This window comes from Micropterus dolomieu, linkage group LG13 (assembly GCF_021292245.1).
Source record: "Micropterus dolomieu isolate WLL.071019.BEF.003 ecotype Adirondacks linkage group LG13, ASM2129224v1, whole genome shotgun sequence".
In the NCBI taxonomy this organism is placed as follows: Eukaryota; Metazoa; Chordata; class Actinopteri; order Centrarchiformes; family Centrarchidae; genus Micropterus; species Micropterus dolomieu.
Genome location: NC_060162.1, coordinates 1,314,164 through 1,335,628, shown reverse-complemented (window position 1 = coordinate 1,335,628; position 21,465 = coordinate 1,314,164). Strand labels below are relative to the sequence as shown.

The 21,465-nt window shown below is 41.2% G+C and overlaps 1 protein-coding gene across 1 annotated transcript in view; it reads right to left on the bottom strand.

Annotated features, from left to right (window-relative positions):
* Positions 1 to 21,465, bottom strand: part of LOC123981783 (NACHT, LRR and PYD domains-containing protein 12-like) — a 109,926-nt gene continuing 88,461 nt past the window's right edge. Inside the window, exons 4-6 of the mRNA XM_046066954.1 lie at positions 3,603 to 5,385; positions 1,960 to 2,133; positions 1 to 305 (exon numbers count right to left, since the gene is read on the bottom strand). Of these exons, the coding sequence (XP_045922910.1) occupies positions 296 to 305; positions 1,960 to 2,133; positions 3,603 to 5,385 (1,967 nt within the window). The 3' untranslated portion in view covers positions 1 to 295. The remainder of the gene's footprint in view (positions 306 to 1,959; positions 2,134 to 3,602; positions 5,386 to 21,465) is intronic.

Genomic DNA, 21,465 nt, shown 5'->3' with positions numbered 1-21,465 from the left:
AAAAAGTTGCCATCCTGCGGTCCACTGACAGCGAGAGAAATGGAAACAACCAACTCAAGCAGCAAGCTGAAGTTACCTGGTGGGAGCAACGATGGCTGAGAGCTTCCCAAGAACCTGTCACAACCTGCCTCCAAAGGCCCACTGAGCAACACCTCTCTTCCTCCTTCCTCCAGAGCAATGCCTTCCCTGGTCAACTATATATCCATCCATCCATCTTCATTCGCTTATCTGGGGTCGGGTCACGGGGGTCAACTATATATTTATTTAAACAGGAAATGTCCCACAGTCTCTTTTACTAGGGAGTCCTGTATAGCACAAATAAAACACAATTTTTCAACCATGAGCTGAAAAACAATACATTACGTAAATTAAAACTAACACTTATATGAAGCAACATACTTTTTCTGTAATACTGGTGTTTGCTACCAATTACTAAAAGTAACTTAGCATTAGGACAGAAGTAACTTGCTTCAAAATAGATCTAATCATGATAAGAAGTTTAAATTATTCCACTCGTGATTGCTGAAACCTTGAATTTAACTCATTAGATTAATCTTCATGATTCCACTTAGTTGTTACGCACCTTTTGGTAGCTTTAATGGCTAGGCTCACAAAGCCCTTAATCCTTTCAGAGGGAAGCCTCTGATCAGTCGTCCCACAGCATTATGGTCACAGTTGATAAAGAAACATCTTGTGACAGTACTTTACCAAGAATGTTCTCAATGCCAGACCACCACTGTCTAAGCTTAGAACAACACCATACCACATGTACAAGTTTGCCAGTTTCTCATTTACAGCGGGGACAGAGAGGGAATGAATCGGTTTTAATGTGACTCTCAGCCTCTACCTGGTGGTAGTACAAATTCTCCGAATTGTTCATTTATCTTTTGGATAAATTACATAAGACTTTATTCAATAGGACAGCGGATAGCATGAAGAACGAGGGAGAGAGATAGGGGCGACATGTAGCAAAGGGCTGCAGGCTGGATTCGAACCCGGGCCACGGGAGTAAGGACTCAGCCTTGTTCATGGGGCACACACTCTACCAAGCTAAATGCACCATTGTTCATTAATCTAACTGCAGTATTCGTCTGTGATCTGAATCCCTACATCCTGTTCCCATCTGTCTTTTAGTACTGCTGCATTATCCTTAAGATTATTGATAGTAGATTGTATATTTGTGAAACATGCTTGTTCAGATTGTCCTCAAACATTAAAGACTCCAGACGGGAGTGTCTGGGTATATAGAGAGAGCCTTGTTGTTTAGACTGTATAAAACGTTGCAACTGCAAAAATCGGAATAAGTGCGTAGCTGGAATTTGATAACAAACCCTTAAGTCCCCCAAAGACCTCATGTCCCCTCTGTATAAATCTCCTAGTCTTTCAAAGCCTTTCTGTGCCCACAACCTAAAGGAGGGGTGTCTTAAGGCCGATGGTAAAGTGCTGTTGAGTGTGGTAAGTGTCTTTGGGAAGAGGGGGATTGGCTTAGAATAGGGTTAGCTGTGAATTTCTTAATATTTTTGTGCGTAAAACAGTAAGGGATGACTGATCACTACAGTTGAGTATGCACAATGACTGGCTCTTTGGCGTTTCGGTCAAGTTCCTTGTTTGGTACCCTGTAGACCCGGGTTGAAATCCAGGTGGGCTGACTGCTCTTGCCCTCTGTCACATCCCCTTCTCAAAAGGTAGTTCTCTTTATTCTTTGGACCTTGCTATTCCAGAGGAAGTTACTGATAAGCCAGTTGTATTCACTAAAAAAGGATTTAGGGAGTCAAGCAGGGAGTCAGGCTAAGTCCTACAGTTTCCTTAATAATATAAATGCAGTTTGAGTTCAGACTAAATTCGCCAAACCCTTCAGACTGTTTTGTGCTCAGACAAACCCAGAATACAAGAGAACTGAAGGAAATGGATTTAAATTTGGATTTATACACTGGACAAGAGCAAAATGCATGAACTGACCTCAGAGCCTCCAGTCTACAGTGTGGACTCTCCAGTCCAGCAGACAGCAGCTTCACTGCTGAATTCTGAAGGTTGTTGAGACTCACGTCCAGCTCTCTCAGATGGGAGGGGTTGGACTTCAGAGCTGAGGCCACGACTTCACAGTGAGTCTCTGAGAGTCCACAGTAGGAAAGTCTGTGATGACAGAGAATATAAAACTCACATAAAGCTTTAAAAACGCTCTCTATCAAGTGAACATTTCTAAAGTAGCTTTGGAATATACTAGTTTATAGACCAGTCCATACAAATCCTAATAAAGAGACGGGGACACAGAGAGAGCTTCCTTACTGTTTATAAATCAAACTCATTTTTAATGTAGCAAAACACTTGAAGAGATATTCATTGTTGGAACTAAACAATGTAAAGTCAGACATTTTATTTAATGATGATAGAGAGGGGGATGTTCTGTTCGCTCTTCAAGAGGGAGAATGACTTCCCCTCACATCCTCTCAAATAAAACAATAAATATAGATAACAATCCTTCATATGAAATAGATCAGAAACTGCTGAGAAAAATAGAATAGCAATAACTGCATGAGCACTATAATGACAAAACCTCACAGATATTCCATGTCTGTGTGTCTGTATATAAGAAGACTCACAAACTCTTAATCCCCACGTTTTATTGCTGGATTTGTATTTAGACTCCATCACCCAAAGAAAGATAGTTAGAAGATGATAGAAGATACTCGTGTCACTAACTTGATGGATATAAACACAGAAATTATGTTTGTAGACCCTTAACCCAACCTCTCACTACTTCCAAGCTACTCACTCTCATCCTTAACTGAAATCTCTGAAACCGACCTATTCACCATAGGCACCAGCAAGTCCTCAGCCTGTATCCCTGACTTTACCTCCTCCTCTCTGGTCAAGGCTTGCCTCCCCACACTCCCCACTCATCACTAATGTAATCAATTCCTCCAGATACTACCCCATCACAGCCTTCATGTCTACTGCTATGCCGATGACACTCAACTTTACCTCTCTGAATCCATCACCCAAGCCACCCGTGCCACCCATCTCACAGACATCCAGACAGTTTTGGATGCAACAGATCTTCCACAAACTCAACTGCAATAAATCGGAAATCCTCCTCATCGGCCCTAACACCCTCACCCGCTCCACCCAGACCTTTTCACTCAACATTGACTGCTCTATTGTCAGGCCCACCACCCAGGTCTGCAACCTTCAAATCATCTTTGACCCCAACCTCTCCTTCTTGCCCCACGTCAACCAGGTTACAAACACTGCCTTTTTCCACCTCAAGAACATGGCCTCTTTCATGCCCTCATCACTTCCAGGCTCCACTACTGCAACATCTTCTACTGTTTGCCTAACAAACTTTTTAATAATTTTAATAATAATAACCAATTCATTTCATCTTTCTGCCTGTAAAGCAACTGAATTATTAAAAGTATATAAAAGTGCTGTATAAATTTAATTAACACAATATTTCAATAAGCAGGTTTAATACCAGTTTAGAAAACTTTTATAGCGTGGAGGTTTTATATTGTGTGCGTGTAAAATGTGTATCTTTACTGTAATACTGATGCTTCAGCTTTACGTTGCTTTACAGTGCTGATAATCACATCTGGACTTACCGAGCCTTTCTGCAGTTCCTCACAGCTGGAATCAGTCTCTGTCGTCCCTCCTCTGTTGTGTTGTATTTCTTCAGGTCCAACTCATCCAGAACCTCTTCTGACATCTGCAGCATGTAGGCCAGAGCTGAACAGTGGATCTCTGAGAGTTCCTTCTCTGATCTGTTCTCTGAATTCAGGAACTCTTGGATCTCCTGATGTACTGAGTGGTCGTTTATCTCCATCAGACAGTGGAAGATGTTGATGCTTCTGTCTGGAGAGATATTTGTCCTCTTCCCTTTCAGGTTGTTGATGGCTCTCTGGATGATTTCTGGACTGTTGTCTGTCTGACCCAGCAGGCTTCCTAAGAGTCTCTGGTTGGACTCCAGAGAGAGGCCATGAAGGAAGCGAACAAACAGGTCCAGGTGGCCATTTTTACTTTCAAGGGATTTCTCCATTGCTTCCATCAATAAGACATCCAGGGTTAAATCAACATGTTTTTTCCCCAGGAGTTTCTTCAGTACTTTTAGCTTCCTGCTGGTGTAACAGTGGAACATGTAGACTGCAGCCAGAAACTCCTGAACGCTCAGATGAACAAAGCAGTAGACTGTTTTCTGGAAGATCACACTCTCTCTTTTGAAGATCTCTGTACAAACTCCTGAGTACACCGAGGCCTCTGTGACATCAAGACCACACTGCTCCAGGTCTTCTTGGTAGAACATGATGTTTCCTTTCTCCAGCTGTTCAAACGCCAGCCTCCCCAGCTTCAGAAGAACCTTCCTGTCAGCCTCCGTCAGCTCCTGTGGACTCGTCTCATGTCCCTCATCGTACTTGTGCTTCTTCCTCTTTGTCTGAACCAGCAGGAAGTGTGAGTACAGGTCAGTCAGGGTCTTGGGCAGCTCTCCTCTCTGCTCTGTAGTCAACATGTGCTCCAGAACTGTAGCAGTGATCCAGCAGAAGACTGGGATTAGACACATGATGTGGAGGCTCCTGGAGGTCTTGATGTGTGAGATGATTCTGCTGGACAGCTCTTCATTGTTGAATCTCCTACTGAAGTACTCCTCCTTCTGGGTGTCAGTGAAGCCTCGCACTTCTGTTAACCTGTCAACACATAAAGGAGGGATCTGACTGGCTGCTGCAGGTCGGGAAGTTATCCAGACGAGAGCCGAGGGAAGCAGATTCCCCTTGATGAGGTTTGTCAGCAGCAGGTTGACTGATGACTTCTGTGTGACATCAGACACGACCTTCTTGTTGTTGAAGTTTAATGAAAGTCTGCTTTCATCCAGGCCGTCAAAGATGAACAACAGTTTCCAGACAGCGAGCTTCTCTGCTGGGACCTTCTGTAATGTTGGATGGAAAACATGGAGCAGCGTGAGGAGACTGTGCTGCTCATCTTTGATCAAGTTCAGCTCCCTGAACGAGAGCAGAACCAGCAGACCGACATCTTGGTTTTCCGAGCCCTCTGCCCAGTCCAGAGTGAACTTCTGCACCGAGAAGGTTTTTCCAACGCCAGCGACGCCGTTGGTCAGAACCACTCTGATGGCTCTCTGTTGGCCAGGTAAGGCTTTAAAGATGTCCTGGCACTTGATTGGAGTGTCATGGAGGGTCTCCATCTTGGAAGCTGTCTCAAGCTGCCTCACCTCATGCTGGGTATTAACCTCTTCACTCTGTCCCTCTGTGATGTAGAGCTCAGTGTAGATCCTGTTGAGGAGGGTTCCACTTCCTGTTTCATCACTTCCTTCAGTCACACGTTCACATCTCCTCCTCAGACTGATCTTATGTTCATCTAAAACCTCCTGCAGACCACTATCTGCTGAAAGAGAAGAACAAATAACCTGAGACTAAACAGAGAGCAAGAATCCAGATAAATCAAATGTTTTGGATGGATGATATTCATGAGAATATTAAAAACCAAATGTTCCTGTAATTAAACAGAAAGTCCTGTTTTCAGACATGACGACATCAGCAGACAGATGAACAGTCTTACTTTGTACAGAGCTGCTCTGACTGGCTGTCTGCAGTCCAGCTCTGGTTCTGGATCTTTCTCCACACTGGGGACAGGAGGAGTCTCCTGATGAAGCAGACTGGTCCCAGTATGAGGTGATGCACTGTCTGCAGAACCAGTGTCCACAGCTGGTAGAGACTGGATCCTTCAGGACGTCCTGACACAAAGCACAGCAGGACGGCTGCTCCTCCACAGAAACATGACTCCTCTTCCTTTCTCTGTGACAAGACATTTTTTTAGAACTAAAATGATTTGTTGCCAGATTTGGCCGACAATGTGTAGAAGCTTAGATGGACACAGAGAAGTGTCATTAATTTTCTGTTTGAATTCAGCTTTAAGTCTGTAATGAAGATGATTGTTCCTTTTATTTCAACCCTCCTGCATTCATAAACACTAGTGATCTGACTGTAGTTTGTTATTAATAGAAGCACTTCCTAAACTCCTTCACAGTAAAAGCCTCCATTAAAGAGAGCTGATTATGTCCTTCATTATGGTCAGCTTAGCTTGAGTAAGTTATGTTTGAACTGAGGTTAGAAGTGGTCTATTACTACCACAATTTTGGTAGACCAGCAGTCTCAGACACATAGCATGTAACAGTGGTGTCACAGGTCACAGGATCTAGTCCTGGCAGTTTTCCTTCTTGTATGCCATTCCATTTATGTTTCCTGTCAGTCTCGACTGTAAAAGAACTGTCAGAGGAGGCGGAGAAGGACAGCTTTTGGCTGTGGCTGAGGAGGAAGCACAAGTGGTGAGGAAGAACATCTAATCCTGATGCCAGGATGGGATCTGCATCAGCCTAGCCCACGACATCTGAGTTTATCATCAGGCCACCAAGCTCAATGAAGTCAGGCACGTCGTGGAGAACTCCAAAGACATTGGCCATTTCAGGCCTTCTTTTCAGTACTGGCCAGAATGATGACCAGCTATCTGATGGAGAATGACTACATTGACAACAACTGCCAGAGGGCAGGACTGGGTGTGTGGAGCACTCTGCAATAGTTTGGGAAGATTCAGAAGGCCAAACTCAAGAAGGAAGACCCGCCTGTCATCTGGCTCGACCTCGCCAATGCTCATGGATCACTTCCACACCAGTTGATCGGCTATGCCATAGAATACTTCCACATGCACTCCTGTATCAAGAGATTGGTAGAAAGCTACTTTAAGGACCTGCAGATGTGCTTTGCCATACAGGATTTCACCACCGGATGGCAGCAGTCAGAGATAGGAATTGCCATGGGGTGTGCCATTTCTCCCATTTTGTTTGTGGCAGCCTTTGAAATAATCCTCAACGGAGCAAGATAAATGGTGGGATCAAGTTAACATCCGAACAGAGGTTACCCTCCACTGAGGAGCTCCATGGATGATGTCACCAGCCTCCTTCAGATAGCAGCATGTACATCCTGACAAAGGATGAGCTGATGGCATGTTCAAGAATGAAGATCAAGCTCTCCAAGTCGCGTAACCTGTTCATTAGAAGAGGAGTCAGAAATGAGAGAACCATTTTTAAGAAAATCCCACTTGCGTCTGAGCAACCCATCAAAAGCCTGGGGTGAGTGTACAGCAGAGCTCTCCTATAAACAGAGGGAAAAACCATATTGAAGCAGCTCTCAGAAGGCCTGGCAGAAATCGACCAAAGCCAAGTCCCAGGGAAGGTGTGGTGCTACCAGTTCACATTCTACAGGAGGCTGATGTGGCTGCTGAAAATGAAAATAAGATGGACAGGAAAGCTAACTCTTTCATCTCCAAAATGGGCCTTTTTGAGAAAAACACCTTACAGTTGCCACTGCAATCAAGTCCACAGATAAGTCAGTGAGAAAAGCAAATGCCAATGTCTCGACTGGCTGGAAGTGGAAAGCCCAGGCTGAGGTTGGCCAAGCAGTTGGTAGGCTGCAGCAACAAGAACTCACTGGCAGGGTCCAGGAAGGACTAGGGTGGCGAGAAGCAACACACTTTTGGTCCAAAGCCAACCAGAAAGAAAACTTCTGTTATTTAGTGATGGGTCCTGATATGCGGTATAAAATGGGCCCGGAGCTAAAGACCGTAGTATATATCATCAGGCTGCAGCATCTGCCTGCTATCTGTGTCGGGCTCCTATATACATACTCACACAGCGGCGAAGGTCGAAGTGGGCAATATACTGAACCCTGATCAGGCTGTTCCACGAGTGTATGAATGTCAGTTTCTGTTTGAGCACTTAGGCTCAGTGAATAAATGTGTGTGTGTATGGTGAATGAAGATGTAGTGTAAAAAGCGCTTTGAGTGGTCGAAAAGACTAGAAAGGAACTATATAAGTATGGAGCATTTACATTTACATTACAGTCACGGTGGAGACAGTGAAAGCAACATTAACTTCTTCACCTTAATAAAATATGGTGGAGAGAACCAAGGTCTACTTACTAATGATTCAAAGCATAGTGTTCATCAAGGTGAGCAAAGCTTTTCTAGAAATGATTTTTCACATGTTGCACAATTATGATATGAACTGATTTATGACTATGAATGTGATTCAAGATGCATCTGATGGATCAAAACAGCTGATTTGAGGAAGAGCCAAACAGCTCAATATTTAGATACTATTTATTAAATATGAGAAACTGAATTAAAGATTTTAAGCAGATTCTTTGAGATTTTGAATCGTTCTAAATCTTTACACTGATGTCAACGTGAGGGCAAAAATATAGTAAAAATACAGTAAGTATAAATACTTACTTTGTGTCTGAGGGTCCAGGTTCATTACTGAAGGTTTCAAGAACATCTTTGGACCGGTCACTCTTCATGGACAGACAGCTGGATACTGTAGACTCTGCTCTCCGTCTGTTTGACTGAACTCTGCAAACAAAAGGTTTAGGAAAAGATAGTGGTTTAGGGTGAAATAAGTAGATTACGTGATGGCGGATGGGTTACATTGGGGTTACATGGAAGCCCAAGTAGTATGTAGCTGCATTACCGGAGGCTGCGGTTTCAGGACCGCAATCCTAGGACCGGAACTGCATTTGTAGGACCCTTGTTTACTTTGATAATGCCAGCTAGCTAGCTAGCTAGCTATGTTACTCTTGACAACTCCCCCGAAGCCAAATACCCTCACCCTAATCATCACAGGGTGTGTGCCTAAAGTTATTGATTATATGCATGTTGACCGGTTAACCCTACAGCTGCGCAGATCGGCCTCACGGCCAACGTGCTAGCAGACAGGGTTAAGCTCCTTCATGTTGTCCTGCATTACCACCACCAATCCACTAGATGGCTTTGTCACAAAAGAACTACAGTCCTAGAACTGCAGTCCCAGGATTGTGGGGGTCCTTAGACAGCAACCTCCGGCACTCCAGCTATATAATATTGGAAAGCCCAGGGTGTCTCTGACAGACGCTGAAAGGTATCTTGTGCGTCAAATACCGCTGCTTTGTCCGGCTTCCTCAAAGCAGTATTTGACGCCCTGAGATAAAACTGGGCTCGCATTACATATGATTTAACAGGTATTTCCATTCTGTACAGTGGCGCCACCAGAAAATTTTCATAGAGGTGGCCAGATGCCCGGGGCCACTGGAAATAATGGGGTAGCACACAAAAAACCAAAAAGCCATAACAGAATTCTATTATGTTGTTGTAGTATATAGACTACTTGAAAACCATGTGAAAATTTGACTTAAGGAATCACATTCATATACTTTGGTTTCTTACAGTTTACAGTTAATGTTACTAACTTTCTAATGTGCAGTACAGTTTTGAGTTCCATATATCCTGTTTTAATATGTATGCATCTCTATGTGTTAGTCAATTAATTGTTCTTCAAAGAGACTGAAAAAGGAACAAAACATGTAGTGGGAACAAGCCTACACAGGTTTACGAACATCATGGAGCAGAAATATTTATTATTTCATTTTAGCCTATACAATATCACTTTAATTGATATATACAATATGTGTCTGTTTAGAGTTTTAACCATAGTATTTAATTAGTTGTGTGTAATTCTTGTTACAAACAACTAGGATAGTAATTCCCAACATATCCCACTTTTTAACCACAATGTTAAACTTAGTGGGGCACCAATCATTTCAAAAGATAGGCCACATACCAGTAAAACTACAATACTTTCTTACTACTCGTGATTTTAACACCTCAACAAACAGCATAGCTCCACAAAACACTGAACAACAGAGCGGCTTGCTTCTCCAGGTGTTGTTCAAATACACAGAGGGAAAAAAGTGTCTGTATGTGTGTGAGAGAGAGAGAGATTGAGAGGAGTGCAATTACACAAGTTATATTACCACTAAATTGAGAATGCAATATTCAAGCCAATACACAACCAAGCTCAAAACAAATGAGCCTACAGGGCCATACGCAAACTCAACAACACTGAAGGCCACAATAAAGCACACAGAATTTTTTTTAAGGGATACAGACCCTTTCTATGACAATAACATTATGAAAAAAACCTTAATAGATAAACATGGACACACTGACACTTGTCACCGTCTATATCAATCGATCCAGCACAACAAAATGGAAAATGCACAGACCAGCAGCACAAAGGTAGGATGATTAAACATGCTTTAACTTACCAAGGCTGAGGGCTCACATGAGGAGAAAGGCAGTTCTTCCTCTGGGCAAATTTCTCGATGACATTGGTAATGAAGTCACATAGCTGGTGGAACAAGCTACCACATGCCAACAGAGCAGGGGCATCCCCCTTTAACTTCAAGAAGCTTTTGAAAACTGATCTCTTCTGCAAAAACTTCCTCTTATAACACCGCTAACACCTAACCAGCACTTCCTCTACTCTTCTTCCTCTTCTGTCTCCTTACAATTCTCTTGTATTGATTAAACTATTTATAAACTCTTACTCCTTTCCCTGGGTATTTAACCGCCGTGTGACAAACTTATTACAAACCAGTCAAGCAGTCTCTGTATTAAATTACACTTTTCTTACTTTTGTAGTTGGCCACTATCTCAAGAGCAGCGTGTTAAAGCTACCTCACCCAATATCTTTACATCTACAGCTGCATTTTATCTGGATCAAACCAAGCGGGAAGCTTCCGGTCTAGAATATGAAGCGAATGACCCTACTTCTCAGCTGAATAATTACCTCAGTAAACACTTTCCTGATGAGTTTATGGTCTCAGTTGCTAGTTTCAAGTCTTCTTCAATACAAAATGATGATTTAGTAAATTATGGTCCCATTTATTTTAAAATAGACCACAAAGCAGAGTATGTTTCAGGGCGGGATTATTTATGATTGACAAGTCGTTAACATGGTGACCTGTCAATCAGGCTAGAGTGACTCGTACCCTCAGCGCTGTGTAAATTTAACCAGCGCCGCTGAAAAGCTTATTAGGAGTTGGCTGTTCACTTTCTCTGGTGAGTACATTTAGTTTTAAGACTGTTGTTCGCGAGACAAAGTTATCAGTCCTGTTAAAATGTCAGTTAACGTGAGTTACAGTTGCACCTAGCTAAGCAAGCTAGCTAGCTCCACACACGGCCGTTTGCTCCGCTGTATCGGCACTTTCGGGCACTTTCTGGTTGCAAAAACTCGACATTGCGGCGCCCTATCGGCCAAACTCAAGGCTTCAAAACGGCAGTCGGTTGTGACCAAATATGTGTTTGCAGTTTAGAGTATAATCAGGCATATTTTAAAGGCAATAATTGCCAATTGTTGCAGATGAATTATATGTTTGGTAGGCCTATGTCTAATATCCTTGTTTATATTTGGAAAACGTTAGCCTATAATTAACATGATTTACAGCTGGGTTATATATAAAATGAAGACATGATCTCTTTTGCATTATCCTGTAAAGATGACTTTACATTATTTTACTGGCTGTGTGTCAACCAATCCAGTTTGTTTTTACCTATTGAAATGTAATGTAAAATACAACCCATAAAATGCAGTTTTGCTCTTGCCAAAAAGTGATTTTAGCCTCGATTTTTTAAATGAAAGGTTCTTTCTGCCTCAAAATGACTTTACTTCATTCATGAGAGTTATATTTCAAAGATTATAGGTCACCCAGTGAGCACACTTTTTACCTGTTAAAATACCTTTTAAAAAGCCGTTCAGTCAATAAGTAGAGGCCGCAATCCCTTTTTGGCAAGTGCAAAACGGCATTATAAAGTTTGTATTGGCCATTGAAAGGTACATGATGACCATCCATAATCATTGTTAAAGTATTACATACATATACAAAACATATACGTTGCAATACTGTAAAATGCAGTAAAAGTAATTTCTTGCATCAATGATTGGAGAAGATGACATTATTGATCACAACTTGATTACATATAGGACAGATATTGTGAAAATGATTCTGTAAATGTTGGGTAATGTGTGAAAACTGTGTAATCTGTCTCTTTACAGTACTGTGGCGTACTACTTTTAGCACTTCTACAGTGATTTGAAACAGGTTTCTTGCATTGTTTATTGGATTCACTGGTATTAACGGCTAAACTGAAAAGATATCATTATGTTGTGTTTAAACCATATTTTCTCATGACATTTCAGAAGAAACTTATATTTTTAATAAATTGGTAGTGGGGTGAGAGAAGTTTACAATTCAAATGAATGCGCAATGGAAAGTTTTGAATGAAAGACTTTGTTTCAAGTGTGATGAGTTTAGGGTTTCGTACTGTTGTGAAATTTTACCACATAGTTGCGGTAATAGTACCAAAGCAAAGAAAAACAAGAACTGTAAATATAATGAACATCTTGGGTAACAATATCTGGGAGAAGTGAAGCCTAGGCTGTTTGTCAGTCTATGTCAAATCCACCTCTGAGGCTGGATCCAAATAATCCCAAATGTTGGCGTCAAATTGATCCAGAACTCTGTCTTAAATGCTGAAATACCCAAATGCAGCATTTTGTCTGGATTAAAGGCAGGGCTGGATTACCAAATCTGAAACCAAATCTTCAGGATCAGAATCCTTTGGATCTGCTTTGAAATACCCGATTTTCAGATAAGATCAGAATTTAATTCAAGATGAGAGGGAGAGACTTTCTTTGATCATGAAGCCTATAAAGAGAAACTAATGGTATAGAAAGAAATTACTGTGTCACCTTGTGCATCTTATTAACCACACCTTGCCAACCATTTAGATCTCCATAGCAACCACCTACAAACACCCTAGCGTTCATCTGAAAACACCCTTACAATCACCTGATAAACTGTCAACCACAAACAATAGTCCCTCCCTTCCTCACCATGGGATGTTCTCCTGCATTAATGTGCTCCTTGGATGGTCCCATTTCCTGAGTTGGGAAGCCGTTTTTTTTTACACCAGTAGCCTACATTACCTGAAACCACCAAAATAGTGCTTATACTGCAAATACTACTAATAACTTTACTAATTAATCTACTTCACTCTACATGGACAGCAAAGTAACCGGTAGAACTTAATACCACATTACAAATGACACCGTAGCAAATATGTATACGCAATATGTGATTTTGCAACATTTCTAACCATCAACCATGTTGTCCGCCATGTTTCTACGTGTATGACGTCAACCATAGTGGGTGTTCACATGAATTTTCCCAGTCGGGAAATCATTTTTCCGATTATTCCGACCACATTAATGCACAATTATTTCGGAAAAAATATGTATGTAGGCAACGGCGAGAGACAGCTAATGTTTGATACCGTTTGAATTTTGCCCTGAATTACACACATAATGTATGTCAGTTTAAAAGATTATTTTAGTCAAGAAAGTTGCAGTTTGTCCTAAAACTAATAATGAGAAAGACCACAAATCCAAAAGTCCAGCATTTAAAATTTAAAGTTCTATGGACATTTTAACATAATATGCTTTACCTTGAAATCAACATTATTTAACAAACATATTGTTAACATCTTATTTCCGTAGGAATGAAGTTATGTTTTTGATGACTGTTGAAAGGTTTTATACTGTACATTTAAATGTACAGCTAAATCTGTAATTTAGACAGAATGATACCGTTTATTTTAGGGTAATTACTTGCTTGTGGGATTATGGTATTTCCCCACTAATTTGACCAAAATGTTATATTTTCAACGTAAAAATGTTTTTTTTTTTCAACATATTATGATATAACAACTACAATGATGTACAGTTTCTTGATTTAGGGTAAGTCACTGTATCTACTACAGTGAAATACTATCTTTGAATTTTACAGTCTTTTTTACAGAAACATTTTTTACAGTGTAATGTCACTCTACCAGCAAACACTGAATGAGTTAGAAGCAGTTCTCTTACTTTGTCTCTGAGGGTCCAGGTACATTTCTGAAGACTAGAGGAGACTCTCTGGACTGGTCACTCTTCACAGACAGACAGCTGGAGACTGCAGACTCTGCTCTGTCCTCCTCTTCCTCCACACAAACACTCATCTTCTGGGCTTCAACAGTAATACGGACCGCGAGCTGAGTACACAAGAACCAGGAAACAAGTCTGAGAGAACAGAAAGTAACACACATCGTTTCTTTCCTCTACAGTCCAGAGGGAGAAAACTCAGAGACTTTGACAGTAAAATCATAAAAATGTTGTATTACAGTTGTTCTCAGTCGGTTTAGTACACTAAATTCTCAAAACTAGGCTACTTGTTTAATCATCATCTAGTCACTTGTGCAGATCATTAAAGCTTTGACTCAAACATTCATGCAAATGATTATGTACAACTGTCTGCTGTGTCCTACATTATTAATTGCTCATGTCTTGTTGATAAATATGTATTATACTGACTCTCTCACAAAACATCTCAGCGTTAGTTTATTGAATCAGTCACTACAAGCCTTGTCATAATCTGTACATTTTTTGTACATGTCTATTAGACTATTTTTTAAATGAGTCCTAACTTTACGTTGTGATATGAATGCTCAGCAGATAGGAATGTCAGCCTAACAGCTGCTTCCCATGTTTACATTTCACATTTTTTCCGTTGTGCTATGCAGTACTGTACACACTGTGTCACAATGACATGCTCTGTAAACTAGTTCAAACAGTAAAAGTGTAACTGTGAATCCTTGGAGGTATGGCTTTCTACTATTCAAATTGATGCTAAAGGTGCAGCTTTGTGCAGCCACAGTTTACATCAGACAATAGCCAGAGGACACCGTTACACTGACAACATGGTAAACATTTTGATACATATTTTAAAAACAATGACACATGGACCTCACTGACCGAAAGGGTTATTTTGAGAGACAGAGTAAAGATTTAGAGTAATTGCTTTTGCAGGTAATCCACTGTGTTTGTTCGATCTGTTTCAAGAAACGCACAACTGTTTTCACACTCACCCTTCAGCTTTCCTCCTTCTGCTCTGTCGACCCAGAATAGATTCTGGACTGTCTGAACACTTTCAGCTTCAGTTTCCCTTCCTGTTTTCATGAACTTGGGTCACGGGGATGGTACTCCCCTTCCCAGTTTACTGGAAATCATGTGTGCGCGTGTCAGTGGCGCAGTCTGCGCAGGGATACGCAGCCGTACCCACAAGGAACGGTCAAGGATTTCCCTGTACCCACTTAAAATGGCGAGATGATATATTTAGTCTCTGGATGACAGCCTACGTAACAACATCGTTTTGCGACAGAACTTCACACTTTCATTCATAATTCACCCCGTGGTCTGGGACCTGACGTTACCGACCAAGAAAGAGCACCACCGCTGCCTGGCGGTCACTCGGCGCAAGCGCACTGCTTACACACGTTTCAAAACGCTCTCTCCTTTTTTCCAAACTCTACACACGATTCCCAAAACTGCTCACACAGAATTCCTCATGTCTTTCAAAATGAAACACAGCATTCAAAATGCCATAAACACATCCCAAAATAAAACATATAACAGTTTTTTCAAAGCAGTACATTATTGGATTTACCATTTACACGCTGTTGTTCCAAATCTACATTTGTAACCAAAACATAATTTTTATTGCCTAACAATAATACTTAATTTACAATACTGTACTGCTGAAATAACCATTAGATTGTCGCATACCTGTCTGACTTTCTTTTCCAGTAGGTTCAAATTATGGACGCCACTGTAAAGCAACTCAAGGTGGGCTGGACTCTCAGTCCAGCTTCTCTCATTGTCAGCCTGTGGTTGATCACATGATCAGTAAGTGCGGCCCTGATCGCATCAGTGATGGCTCTCCTTCCTTCTCCAATTTGCCCTCCTCGTCCTCCTCGTCTTCAAACTCTTCCTCCTTGACCCTTGTCCTCGTTGTCGTCCCCTGCCTCTCCCTCCCATCCATTGTTCTAAACAGGTAATCTGACCTTTGACCTATTTACAGGTCTACTGTAGACTAAAGTAGTGATCGGTTAGTGATCAGTTAAGCAGTTAGTGTTTGCACATGTGAGGAGTGGCTGTGTGACCAGGTGAAGAAGTGCATCATTTTGATTGGTTGAAAATCTAACAGGTCACTTCCTGTAAGATTTTTGTGTCTTAGGCAGAGAATTATGTGTAGTGTTTTGAAAAAAGTGTTTTGTGAATTGAAAACTGAGGGAAAGGCTGAGAAATACCTAATGGTTTTGGATATTTGAGATGAGGTTTTGCTCTTTGAGTGAGAGGTTTCAAAAATCATGTGACATGCAAAGATTTTGTGTGTAAGCAGTTGTTAAAAAAAAACTGTAACTAATGTGAAATGAAACTCTTTTGGTGGTTTTGTGAGCCCATCCCTGAAGCTTCTGTCGCACCGGGTGACCACAGCTGTAGCAGATTACACAAACGTTAAAGTTAGAAACCAAGAGGTACCAAAAACGAGCCCGATGATCTCGTAACTTACCTGGTTTCTGAATATAGTATTATCATTAACGTAGGCCTAAGTGTAACAGGGATTGTTAGTAGCCTATATTAAACTGCATCTAGAACTAGTGAATTTAACTAAAGTTAGCGTGGAGGATAAATAAATGCGGGAGACTGTGTGTGTGTGTGTGTGTGTGTGTGTGTGTGTGTATGTATGTGTGTGTAGTAGAAGCAGTTTCTGGATGATTGCTCATGCATTTAAAAGCCGGTACAGTAAATAATCAAAGTTTGACAATGGTTTTGGAAGATAAGTGTGCTTGAGAAGATGTGGATCACCTTTTGTGTCATCACTTTTACTGAGTTTGAGTTTCGGTGATAGAACAAGTGTTCATGGTTAATACTCCTCTTGTTAAGCCTCAGCTTTCCATTATTGTTAATAATAGTTGCAACTTGTTCTCTCAAATGTGCACTGAACATTGCCAGCTGATAAAACCTGTGCTCCAGGGACCAGATAACATCTGAGGGTAAAAGTGTAGGCCACCTCTTACCTGGCTGAGTTAGATGGTGCTAAACACTAAATAGTAGGCTAGAAAATCAGTCTGGTCTCCCCACCTGTAACTGTCATTGCAGTGTTGATAACACATCAGCAGTCCTTCAGAACGCTCTCAATAACATGTAGGCCTACACTGTATGTATTAGTGAGTGTAGAGGTGCTTATGGGGTGTTGCTCTGGGAGGCGTTGCTTGAGGACAGGTGAGTATGAGGCTGGGAGGGGAAAAAACAGTAGGTAACTGGTGTGTGTGTGTGTGTGTGTGTGTGTGTGTGTGTGTTTCTCTCTTGGTCTGAACAGAATTAATTAAAAAGTGTTTTGATCAAAATGTTTGTTCTTAAATGAATTTTAAATGATGTAAATAATCTGTTTTGTTTAAGTTACAGCTAAAGTGCTTTAAACTGAACTAGTGCAGAGCCCGTTCACCTGGTCTCACATTGGTTTCACCTTTCTAAATAACACTGAAACATCACGACAGTGGCAGAGATGCTGCTAGATATTCAGCGTTTCCTAAGAACTTCAATACACCCTAACAACTCCGTTTCAACACATTTGTTTCTAACATTTATCAAACTGCCGTGATGACGATAACTCCGTTTCAACAAGTCACTACCACATCAGAGTATAAGCCCCGCCCCCACTACCGCAGAGCTCCACTCTGAGCTGTTCCCTAATAGCTTGTATTTATTCATTCTGCATGTAGTGACTTAAGCAATGTACTAATGCCTCGATGTTTTGGGGGGTTAGACTACTCAACAGAGAACCGGTATAGTATGTGATCAACATGACAGCAATATAGTTTGCATAAATGCGTTAAAAGCATTTGCATTTGGTTGCTTTAGGATGTGGAGGTTGAACAAGTAGTTTTGAGAATTTCAACTCTGATCTGAGAAATACTCCAAAGCCAATAAGAAAAACTGTATAAATCATCCCAGTTTATTCTGCCACCTTGTGGACAAAATGATGCATTTCATCTTCTACAGTCCCTCCTAAAAGGAGGTGAATCACAACAGGTTTGCATGCCAGTGGAGGTTTCAAATGATCCCCAAAAAATATACAGTGTGTCATGCCTCAGTTGTGTCAGCAGTGAATGACGAAGACATATTTTATTAATTCAATATTCTCACACTGGTGTTATTATTGTTATTAGTATACACACACAGGTCTGAAATACCCACACATGCACCCCCACCCCAATGAATGAGTGAGGTGTGTGTTGTCAGGATAAACCAAAAAGAAAGGCACAAAACAGACCCTGTCAGACGCCGGCCTAGGAAGAGAGAGAACAAAAGACTGATCAGTCCTGGCTAAATAAACTTTGAAGGTAGAGCTGCACAGATGTTTGCCCAGTCCAATCAGCCTCTACCTGCAGCCTCCTGCAGGAGAAGGAAGCAGGAAGGGGATGGGCTGTAACAATAAGTATTTGCATTTAAATTAGTAATCAACATAGGAGGAACTCAAAATTGAAAAACATATGTGAATGAAAAGCTGAAATATTTAAATTGGGGCTGGCAATGTGATGAATTTTTAAGTGATAACTCAGAAAGTATTTCACCATGTGTACACAACTTTAAAATCGACATCTAGGCCTCTGATGCCAGGAGCAAACAAGCACTGAATAAAACATCAGAATACCTCTACCTCTATTGCTGTCAGGCAGAAGTTCATCAACATCAACATGCTGCTGTCTGGTTTTACTGAGAACTGGCCGCCATTTTATGTCACCGATTTGAGCCCAAAAACATCCATTGTGTTGAACTTTTCACCCTGAAAAATCTTTATTGACTTAAAAACAACACAAGAAGTTAACACTTGAGTCCAGAAGACAAACCATGGTGAACATGATGCTGTCAGGACTGGATGAAGGCCGGGGAACCAGAGGAAACAGGATTTTAGAAAATAAGAAACATGAGAGAGAAAGATTTTAAGGAAGCCCAGATTTCCATGAGACTGATTCATGCCGAGTGTTCTGGTGTCTAAACAAGATGGATCTTCAACATTTCTTTAAATCTGGAGTTTTCTCTAACCCACCTCAGTGTCAGCTGCTGCTCCATCATTTCCTCTCATCTTGGATTGAGCTCAAAATGAAGTCGAGCTGATTTTCATTTACGCTGGCTTTTTTGCTGTTTATTTAAATTCAGATGTAACTGCATGTAGAGATCACAACTCTATTTAAGAATCGTTTATTGATCATTTTGACGTTATTGTTCCAAAGAGAAAAAAGCCTGGAGGAACACTGAATACTAAACTCATCACACAAGCTCACACAAAACAATGTACATGAAGAGACGACTTAAAATATAACCTGCAGTACTTCAGGCCTTCATCATCATAATCAGCCACCACTTTTAAATGAAAGACTCATCAGAAGCTCTTTAACCCTCCTCCTCAACATCTATTTGACCACAGCAATATAAACCTCCAGAAAAAGATTATAATTAAAGGTATTAACCAGGTTTATGTTTCTTTGTTGACTACCTAAATAGATCTCTCCCTCCCCCTCTTATCCATCCAGAAAACGTATTACACAACAAAGGAAAAAATGCAAATCACGATAAAATCTCACTGATTGACCTAAAATTGGAATGAAAGATCTTTTTGGTGTTATAATGGCTGGATATTATTTAAAGGTACATATTTTTGTTATTTATAACATCTGGAAAGAACACAAAGGGTCTCAGCCACATCAGGGCATCAAAGACCTCATTGACAGAAAACATTAGCTTAAAGATCATTTTCAGTTGAGAGAGCGAGCACACAGAGAACCAGAAGAAATGGTTTAGCATCTGTTTTGCAAGCTTTTATATGTTTCCTCCTCTCCTATGTGGTGTGAACGATCAATGTCCTTGCAGAAACCATATTTATCCAGCAATCATGTGAACGATCACTGGTTCTCGCACTACTACAGTTATGGTTATGTTAGGTTATGGCTCTAAAGCATTATAAAGATTATAAAACTGCATTTCATAGTGACCCCAATATCATCCAAAACAACCAAAACAATTTCTTACACATTTTTATACAGCTAAAACAAGAAGTAAAATCAGAGTGTTAACTAAATTATAACTACACTTAATTTTAGCAACATGAAGTCAGTCAGAAAGAAAGCGTTCACTTAGCAGTTAAGTTTCTCTGCAGTTAAATATTCATCATGTCAAGTCAATTTTATTTATGTAGAATCATAATTCACTATTTGCCTCAAGGGGCTTTACAACCTGTATAGCATACGACACCCTCTGTCCTTATAACCTCAAACCCCTAAACAGGAAGAGACACAGAGGAGGGATTTCTAGATATCTGCAGAGACTGTGTAGAAGGACAGAGCAGCAGCAGAGCAGTCCAGATCCACTGATGATACTCTGTCACATCCAGAGGAACACACAGGGATGATGGTGTACTTGACTTTGTGTCTGACAGTGGAGCTGATCTCAGAGCAGTTCAGACTGCAGCACTGTTGGGATTCCTCTGTCAGTCACTGCTGGATGAAGCTCTCCTCTCCACTCTACCTCCCAGTAACATGGCCCAGTCAGAGCCTCTCCACACACAAGCTGATGCTGCTGCTTCAACCTCTCTGGATCATCAGGACACAGCTGATCCTCTACACCACCACATTTCTGACCCCTCACACTCTGACAGAGGCCGCGGCCCCCATCTGATGAGAGAAGAAGACAGACAGCAGAAGTCATAAATCAGAGTTTACAGAGACTCCCTTAATCTGCTGTCAGTGTATGTACAGTATATGTGCTGCATCATAACACAATGATAAAATAAAATCAGACACAGACTACAGTATAGACAACACAAATATACACACTATGAACAAAAACAATATAGACATATTGACAAATAGTGCAGTGAGCAGAGTGCAAAGGATGCAAGACTAAAATTATTGTTATCATTATTGCGTATATGTTGGAGGTGGATGTGATAAACAGGTACACATACACATACATGCATACATGTACCCATGTACACAGTGCGATGGGTCATAGTGCAAAGGATGCTGGAATAAATAAGTATGAGTACTATTGTGCAGGAGTTATGAATTGAGGTAGGTGGATTGGTATACAGTATATACAATATGATAATATAACAATACGAAACAGCAGGTGAATAAATGATAAGTTGTAACCAGTAAACAGGTGCTGATTAGAGACCGAGTTACTGGGTTATTGCACAGGAGTTGTTCCTGACACTGTGAGTTAAAAATCAGCTGTTCATCAGAGTGATGGCTTGTGGGAAGAAACTGTTCAGAGTCTGTTGGTTTTGGCGTACAGTGCTCTGTAGCGCCTACCAGAGGGGAGAAACTGGTACAGGTTTGTCTGGGGTGAGATGGATCTGCAGTGATGTTTCCTGCCCGTTTCCTGACTCTGGAAATGTATAAGTCCTGAATGGAGGGCAGGTTGGCACCGATGATCTTTTCTGCAGTCCTGACTGTCCGTTGTAGTCTGCTCCTGTCCTTTTTGGTGGCAGATCCAAACCAGACAGTGATGGAGGTGCAGAGGACAGACCGGATGATGGCTGTGTAGAAGTGGATCAGCAGCTCCTTAGGCAGCTTGAGCTTTCTGAGCTGACGCAGGAAGTACATCCTCTGCTGGGCCTTCTTGATGATGGTGTCAGTGTTGGGCTC